The sequence below is a fragment of the Linepithema humile genome, chromosome 4 (genome assembly GCF_040581485.1).
Source record: "Linepithema humile isolate Giens D197 chromosome 4, Lhum_UNIL_v1.0, whole genome shotgun sequence".
Taxonomy (NCBI): domain Eukaryota; kingdom Metazoa; phylum Arthropoda; class Insecta; order Hymenoptera; family Formicidae; genus Linepithema; species Linepithema humile.
Window position 1 is genome coordinate 12,913,180 of NC_090131.1, and position 9,636 is coordinate 12,922,815.

The 9,636-nt window shown below is 35.6% G+C and overlaps 1 protein-coding gene across 1 annotated transcript; it reads left to right on the plus strand.

The window, feature by feature from the left end:
- The first annotated feature begins 240 nt into the window (after positions 1-240).
- LOC136999787 (uncharacterized) lies at positions 241-4,159 on the plus strand. The gene has a single exon (XM_067354557.1). It carries the CDS (start codon positions 1,528-1,530, stop codon positions 2,833-2,835), a length of 1,308 nt encoding a protein of 435 aa, XP_067210658.1. The 5' UTR covers positions 241-1,527; the 3' UTR covers positions 2,836-4,159.
- The last annotated feature ends 5,477 nt before the right edge of the window (positions 4,160-9,636 follow it).

Consider the following 9,636-nt stretch of genomic DNA (forward strand, 5'->3'; position numbering starts at 1 on the left):
GTAGTAGCGATGCGAATTTGAGCTATAGCTTATTTTTACAACACGCACTAAATGATTCATTGTGGGAAACAGATAATATAATCCCTCAAATTTCAGGTAGCATAAAAGGTCTTTTAGTGAAAGAAATAAACTCTTCTCCTAAAATTAAAATTTCTCTTTCTAAAAACGGTAATAAAGCAGAAGACATAACGCTCGCACCGGGAAATATTAAAATTAAGAAAAAGAAGCATCTAACTGAAATAAATCTTGTTACACGCGAAAATAAAAATACCCCAATAAATATGGAAGATATTTTTAATTGCTTAATTAAACTAAAAGAATATGTAATTGCACATAACCAAACGATAATTTCGATAGCACCTATAGGAGACGCTAACAATAAAATAAAAATAACTCAAATGATAAAATATATATTTAAAGATACACCAATTAAAGTATATCTATTAGAATCGTTAACACAAGAAATTGTTGATCCAATAATAAAACAAAATATTTTAACAGAACTACATAATTCAGCGATCGGAGGTCACAAAGGCGTAACAAAAACTTTAAAACGAATACAACAATACTTCTCATGGGATGGTATGAAACAAGACGTAAAAAATTATATAAAAGCTTGCCATGATTGTCAAAAACGAAAATTAGTTAGAGTAAAAACAAGAGCACCCATGTTAATTACTGACACTCCAAGTGAGGCATTTGAAAAGGTAGCGATCGACATTGTGGGTCCCTTGCCGGAAACAGAGGAAGGACATAAATACATCTTAACCACACAGGATCAATTAACGAAATTCTGCACGGCTTATCCATTGCTAGACACAAACAGTACGACTATAGCTGATAAAATCGTCAATAAATATATTTATACCTATGGTTCACCTAAAGAATTGTTGTCCGATCAAGGTAGTAACATTTCAGGAGAGTTAATGAAAGGAATTGCAAAGATCTTTAAAATCAAACAGGTAAAAACAAGCGTTTACCACCCTCAGTCAAATGGAGCATTAGAGCGCTCACATCACGTATTAGCTGAATACCTTAAACCATATATTAATCAAAATCAAAATAATTGGGATTCATTTCTAGATGCCGCTATGTTCTCTTATAATACCGCTTATCACGAAGGAACAAAAATATCTCCGTACGAACTAGTATTTGGACGAAAACCGCGACTTCCTTCCGTACTTGTAGAACCGAGACAAGGAATCACTCACGAGGAATTTCTCGCAGATTTAACGAATAGATTGAATTACTTAAGAAAAAACGCTAAGAATAATTTACAAAAGGCTAAAGAGTCAGCAAAAGAATATTACGATAAGAAAATGAAACCATTAGTTTTAGATCCGGGAGAATACGTTTATGTATTACACGAAACGGTCAGAACAGGCAGTAAAAAATTGTCTGATCAATACGACGGACCATTCCAAATTACACGTAGACTGAACGATGTAAATTATGAAATTAAAAGAGGCAAACGCAATCAAATCTTGCATGTCAATAAATTAAAACGCGCATATTTTCCTTTACAGAATGTTGATGTCGATGATGACTAGTTCAGAGTCTTTTGAAGCCTTTACTAACCAACCACTAACGAGACTGGCAGGAGTCTATTTTGAAAACTTAGGCGACCTTCTTATTTTTAAAGACCACTGGAAGTTTATTAGTTATGTAAATCTTGCGCCATTGGAAGAAAAAGAAAAAATATTGAAATTTTACGCGGAGAAAATCGAAATCTTATGTTACAGCAGATACTATATGTACGGAAACAATATAACATGTTCAGGACTACAAGAATTAGAACGTATTAAACGAAGATTAATAACATTAAAAACAGAGCGAGAAACTATCAACGACATGGTAGGACGATTTGATGACGAAATCCGTTTCAACAACCGCGGAGCGAGAGTCAAACGTGGTGTATTTGACTTTGTAGGACAAATTTCGAAAATTTTATTTGGCACACTAGATTCATCCGATGCTAATTACTATAACGAACAAATAGATCTCGTCTATAACAATTCAAAACAGCTAACAGAATTATACAAAAAACAAATCAGCATTATGCGATCCACGATTAATCAGTTTAGTCTTGCCTTTGCAGAAAATAAACATAAATTTGAGGAAATTGATTTTAATTTGTATAAACTTAACGACGAAATTTACAAAAACACGGGAAAATTAAACGCATTACAATTAAACACCGAAACAAATTCATATTTGTTAGAATGTGCCGAATTGATGTTAGAATATGAACTAGATTTAACAATACTTACCGATGCTATATTACTAGCGCGCCGAGGATTACTCCATCCGAAAATACTTACACCTAGAGAATTATTTAATAATTTAAAAGATTCACATTATATGACAAACAACAAAAGATTACCTGTAACTTTAGACCCTAGCCAACTTAATAACCTAATCGATGCTAGCGATTTAAGTATATTTTATAAAAATCATAGGTTAGTTTACATTTTCGAAATTCCATTAATCGAACAAAATGATTTCATATTATACCATATGATTCCATTACCGATCAAACAGAACGAAGAAAACGTTTATGCATTCATAAACCCGCTACACTCGTACATAGGACTCAGAACTGACAAACAATTGTATACACACTTAACCGATCGAGATATCACAAAATGTAAAAAGATTAACGACGCAATGATTTGCAAACAAACGGACCTATTGTACCAGATTTCGACCGTCCATACTTGCGAATCGGACCTACTGAAATCCGCTAGATTAGAAAACATATTGAAAGAATGCGATATCCGTGTAATGAAAATTCATAATACTGTCTGGTATCAATTACAATCTGCGAACTCGTGACTTTATACTGCGCCGCGGGAGGAGACCCTTCACATTTTATGTAAAGACGACAAGCCGCGTCAAACACAACTACTTTTAACTGGTTTAGTTAAACTATCCCCGGAATGTGATGCCATTTCGGATAATGTATTATTACATACCCAAACTATAAGCATAATCGATACCATTGACAAAGATTTTATTCCTAACGTTAATCTTAGTACAAACAAATTATGCGAAGATATCAAAGAAAGTAATGTTAATATTTTAGAGCTTCAATTGTTAAACATTGGTAAAACACCTCACTTAGATATTAATTTGTTAAAAACAGCTAGTTCTAGTTTGGACGAATTATATAAAGAAGCAAATGAGATAGGCAAACATCACCGAACTAAAACCTTATATGAAAAGACCTTGAGTTGGTTTTATTATATATTATATACTATGATAGGATTAGTTATTATCTATATAACGGTAAAATGTTCATTGATTAGTAAGTTCGTTCATATTTTTAAATTATGTTGTATACCTAAGGAAGGCTGCGTTCAGTATTTTAACAACTGTTTTAATAATAATATAACCACTCGTAGTGCTCATCCGACAGCTACGCAACGCGAAGTTACCTTTATATCGGTACCGACCGACAGCGAAGAATCCCTTCGTATCGAAAGAGAGGGACATGGAACAAATAACGAGATCCGACGTTTTCGCTCTCGTGATAATCGATTGTCAAGACTTGAACGCGTGTGAGACAAAGCACAACTATTGTATCGTTTTAAGGAAATTTAACATTGCGAATTAATGACATAGTATAAGAGCCTATACATGTGTATGTTAGAGTATAAGACTACGTTATACCTCATTGTTTAGAACATCGTTGAATATTAATTTTTCTGATCATTGTAATACTAGATTAAGTTACTGCGTTAATTTAGAAATAAGATCTTAAATGTATTTTTCTACTTCGAGAAAGATCTTCATTCCTAAGGGGGGAGATGTTACGTGCCGCAACTTATAGTTTCTTATATTACTCTTTTTTATTCGAACCTTTGAACCTTTTTTATCTTTACTCCTTCTTGATCCTAAACACATGACCCTTCGATGACTGCAATAAACATAAACGCTGTCCCTATGCCTAACGCATATTTTCCTTTTGACAAAACCGCTTCCTTCCAATAAACATTCCGCCGCTACGATTTTCCTACAGCACCTTAAACGAAGATCATTCTCGCCAGTTCAGTTCTCGATCAAAGCTCAAACCAGCAACACCGAATAAAGACTTTTTCCACAAACGTGTCCCGACTTATTCTAAATAATCTATTACGTAGCTATACGCTCGTAACAGCGTTTCGTAGTGTGGTCTGGTCTCGTCTCATAGTGCGGCGCGAGTGCTTGTACGACGTGCCCTCTCGACGTGCTTCATTGATGTGCTTCCTCGACGTGCCTCCTCGACGTGTTTCCTCGGCGTGCCCCCTCGACGTGCTTCCTCGACGTGCCCCCTCGGCGGCATTCGAAGATCAGTAGTAAGTACCATAACCTCGCGTCTACCATAACATCTTTCTCTCTACTGCTATCTTCTCTCTTCTCTCGTCTTCCTCTATCTGCATGATTATCGATGTAACACGTTCTTAGAAGCTATATTTTCTATGATTGTTGTTTATTAATTTTATTCTCAATATATATTTATTTTGAGTGCATAGAGAGTGTAGTACGTTGCAGGTAAAAGGAGTAGATGATTCCGTCTCGTTTAAGTTATCTTGTACACGTAAGAGCATACGCATTAGTGATTTATTTTTCTTTATATAAGCAAATTTCCTGTACTATTTAAATAATTAGATAAATATTTTTGAACTTTATCTGCTAATTTTGAACTTTATCTGCATACGTTAATTAAACCTAACAAATATATTCCATAAATGTATGTTACATACAGTTCTTGCTATTTCTCAACGGACTAAGTTATTTCATAACGTTGCATGTATTACACGAATTATCTTGCACACATATTAAGAGCATACACGAGTTATCTTGCATATATAAGAGCACATATGCATTGATAATTTATTTATAATAAATAAATAATATTTTGATAAAAAGTAATGTGAGGTGATTATCTTATTCAACTATCCAAAAATACTATACAGATTTTTTAGCGCATAATTTTGAAACGCAATCCCGAACTTGTGGGCGATATTGTATTATACCAATATTGTGCTAATAAAATGATCACTCTTTTACACAATCATGCGATTTAATGCAATATTCTTTTTCGAATTTTAGGCCACTCATCAGTTGTCCTCCATTGATAATAGGTTCTTGACGCTAGCTGCTAAGAGTGGTTAGGAAACTGATTTATTTTCCTCGGGATAACTCGCAGAATCTTGCGTCGTATACGGCGTCGTTTAGCTCATTTTCTTATTTTACATAGCATTCACATAAAAAGTGAAATAAATTCCTTCAAAATTGGCAAAAATTTGAAAAATTGTCGGAGACGTAAACCGTTTTTTAAGTTAACGTTACGCCAACAAAACAGTTTCCGTCAACAACTGCGGCAAAGCAATAAATCGTGTGGCCATGTACAGACAGTTAATCCAGCAGCGCAGGCTGCATACGATCCTTGTAATATCGATGTCGTACCATTGTCCCCTGACAATTGTTGTGATTCTCAAATGTCTGTTGTTGTTGGTGAACCTGATACTAAAGTTTCTTCTTTCGTAACAGCAGTGGATGATGTCAACAGTGCTAGTATAATCCATCCCGAAAGTACTATTTCTGATTGTGCAAGTGATTGCAATGTTAAAGAGATGATGAATCCTGCGCATGCATTTCGAGAATCTCTAGCATCGGCTTTTATAAAGGGAAATCTCACGCATATGCAAGGAAACATTATTTTAAAAACATTGCGATCCCTTTCGCAACTCGTTTATCTCCCACGAGATACGCGAACTCTCTTAAACACTCCTCGAGTGGTCTCAGATACGCAACGTTTATCCAGGAGAATATTTGCATGTTGGAAAAGGCCCTTACTCGTATTTTGCAGAAGACTCTACCGAACTTGATTCCGAACGTTCTTCAGATTGATTTCAGCACTGATGGTGCCAGATTAAATAAGTCTGGCACTATGCAGATTTGGCCGATTCAGTGTTCGATCGCAAACATTCCGGGCAGCAATCCTGAAATTGTAGGGATTTATAAAGGACCAAAAAAACCTGCCAGTATTGATCTTTTTCTGGACGAATTCATTGCAAATGTTCTTCACGTTATTCACAGTGGGGGTGTTTTCTTCTTTCACAAACATATCTCGATAGTATTGAGAGCCTTTATCGCAGACGCACCCGCACGCTCATGGATACTAAATCACTTTGGCCATACTTCTTGTTATCCCTGTCAAAAATGCAAAGTTGTCGGTATCCATTGCGATGGACAATTGGTCTTTACTGGCATAAAACATCCCCTCCGGACCGATGACGAATATGCACAGTTGCTTGACGATGATCATCACAAGGGACCAAGTCCACTATCTCGTTTACCGATTGGATTGGTTTCACAGGTTCCCGTGGAGTATATGCACTTAATTTGTATTGGTGTCGTTAAGAAATTGTTAACTTCGTGGATTACAAGTAAGTACGGCAAACAATTAAAATTATCCGGTCGAAACCAAGACCGAATTTCAAAAAGACTGGAACACATTGCATTATATTGCCCACGAGAATTTTCAAGAAAGCCAAGACCATTGGCCGACTATAAGGATTATAAAGCAACGGAGGGTCGTCAATTTGCTTTGTACACAGGATCCGTAGCTTTACCAGGCATTATGAACGAACAAGGTTACAAGCATTTTTTGCTTTTTCACGCGGCTATACGTGCACTATGTCACTCCAAAATCTCGCCAACTCAGATGATTTTTGCAAAACTTGCATTAGAAAAGTTTGTCGAGACATGTCCTTCCTTTTATAAGGTGAATTTTCTCTCCTATAACGTTCATGCGTTGCTCCACTTAACAGAAGATGCTGAACGTCTAGGTCCTCTCGATTCTTTCTCGGCGTTTCCGTACGAAAATAATATGTCGTTCTTTAGAAAATATTATAGGAAGCCTCATCGTCCTTTGCAGCAGTATGCTTTCAGAGAAGCTGAAAGACAGAAAAGAGAGGAACTAAAACCTCCAAATGCCGTTGATGCGATGAAAGTCTTTGGGAGGCATTATAGCGGTCCATTCCCTATACAACGGTCATCTCGCTGTGTGCAGTATAAGAAGCTACATACGAAGAGCTTCTTTTTAAATGTTGACTCCTTAGGCGACAGATGCATCGTTTTGATTAATTCTTCAGTCTGCATTGTTCGCAATATTGTTGAAATGGACAATACTTATTATTTGGTCATCAACAAATTTCAAATCGTGGAAGATTTCTATAACGTCGCTATTCCATCGTCCAGACTTGGAGTTCTTGTGTGTTCTGCGTTATCTGATGATTGTACCGTTGTAGATTTTAGTGAAATAAAGGGAAAATGTTATTTGATGCCTTGCTGGAAAATCGAGGACGATGATGGCTCTGATGCTACTGTCAGTGAAGAAGATGAGCCCATTCATGGTAAATTCGTTGTTTCAATACTTCTATAGGAAGTTTGGTCACGTTACCTTAGAACTGATGACATTCGATTTGGTTAGGATCGGAGGAGATCGATTAAAATTGATTGATTACTTCGCTTTGATTCGTTTCGGATTGATTGCGTTATGTTCGATTTGTTTCTAATCGATTGCACGCACTTATGTCGGATTCGGTTAGGATTGACCGACATCGGTCCAGATTAATTCGTTGCTTTGCTTCGGTTTGTTTCAGGTTGATTTCATTATAGTTGATCTTTTTGTTAGATTTCGTTAAAATCCCTGAAGTGTGAGGACTGTGGAGGGGTTTTTAGCCGGTAGGAATCCCGCACTACCTAGGAGAACGGCTCCTAAGTGCCTATGAAGGTAATTATATATGTATATAGTGTAATGTCATATTATATATTTATGCCGATACAATTGGAGATTGTAATTTTACAATAACAACGTAAAAACTGCTTATTATCTAGAATGAATAATAGACTCAAAGCACAGAGTCGACAAGCGGCCATGTTGAGGCGGCATCGAGTTCAAATCGGCGGAATCAGAACAGGACAGTCAAATCGGTAATTATTCTGTTCTCACTTTATGTACAGGATGGATGTCTTAAAACCGTACAGCAAACCATGTTACATATAAAAGTTGCTCGTGATTGATCAATTTATAACAAAAGGGGTACGCTATAAGTGGGTTACTCTACAATCTACATACGATTTAAGGACATCCACGTTGTGCAATATTTCATACACGTACATATGATTTCTGTTTCCTTACATTTACGGAAGTGCCAAATCGTTTATGAATATAACAATTCTTCAGTTCTGTTCGATAAGTATGTGGGGCATTCAACGTGTAGGGAACTTCGCGTAACAATTATGATTTTCAATATTGAAGATATTATTAAATTTTGTTTGGGACGTACTAAGTTAAAATGCTCGACTTTGAACCTAATATTGATCGTTACAATAATGGTGATAGAATCGCCGTTTAAAATTTTAAAAATTAAAGAATATTTTTTTAATTTTACTTCTAATTTCGAATCCAAGACCCAAAATACTCGTAAAAAGAGTAAAACATTTCTCTCTGCAGGAAAATAGTTACCATAAGGGATTATCTCCAAAAAAAATAAACTGCAAAAGGGTTACATTATCGTACTCTTTTGTTCACGCTGATAAGAAAAAATTGTGTCATGTTCTTGAGAGAAACAGTGACAAAAATTATTTTATTCCAATTCACGTAACGTCCTCATGGATCGCTCCATGCATACATACACAATGTAATTTTTGACACGTTAATACATTACGGTGCAAACATTTAATTTCATTCTTTTTTCATTTCTACAGGGGTTTCATTTCTATCATACGAACCGAACCTGTGGTTATTTACCACACGTACGTATATATGCAATATCTCAATGACTGAGTGTAGCTCAGTTGTTGGTAATTACTGTATTAATAGGATCCACTATCATTATTGCTTGAAAATGCTTTGTGATCGAATATAGAGGTCATTGGTTTCCAGTCAATTTTGCTATTTTCAAAAGGATTTAAGCGTTGCCTATATTGTGTATATACTTTTTTGTACTACTTGTATCGCATTAGCACTGGGAAAGATTGACGTACATTCCATTCATGGCACAGGACATATCACAACACGATAATATTGAAAGCACGCGGTGTTTTGCATGCATGTGTTTAGGCGCCTGCAATAAAATGCATATAAATACATATCTTTTAAGGAACACAAATACTACTATTCTTTTTTCCTGTTTTTCAAGTATGATGAAACTTTGTTCATGCGTAACATTGAATTTGAGATATAACATACGTAAATATCGGGATAATGAGCACTTTTTTCGGTGCTGTAACTTACATTGTACTATTTGAGTACATGTAATGTCCCGTCAAGCGACCTCTGGGAAAAAAAATCCTAAGACGTGTCTACATTGATTTTAAGTTTAAATATATTAATACTGTCTGATTTGTGGGAGATATAAAACTGCAAATTTTTATATATTATTTATGGACGAATAAAGTATGTAAGATCATTTTTGCATGTTACTTAAGGGGAAGGAAAACCTTCCTGTCTTACCGACCATCATTTCGCAACAAATTTTAAGCTTTTTTACTAGGCTTCTAAACTCATTTCTAAGAGTTCACTAATATTCTTTCATGCAATGCCAACGAAGAACCTATCTTATTTTGCACGGAAAAACTGCA

Bases quoted from the DNA above. Each gene is read 5' to 3' on its own strand.
- LOC136999787 (XM_067354557.1), top strand. From the start codon at position 1,528: ATGTTGATGTCGATGATGACTAGTTCAGAGTCTTTTGAAGCCTTTACT.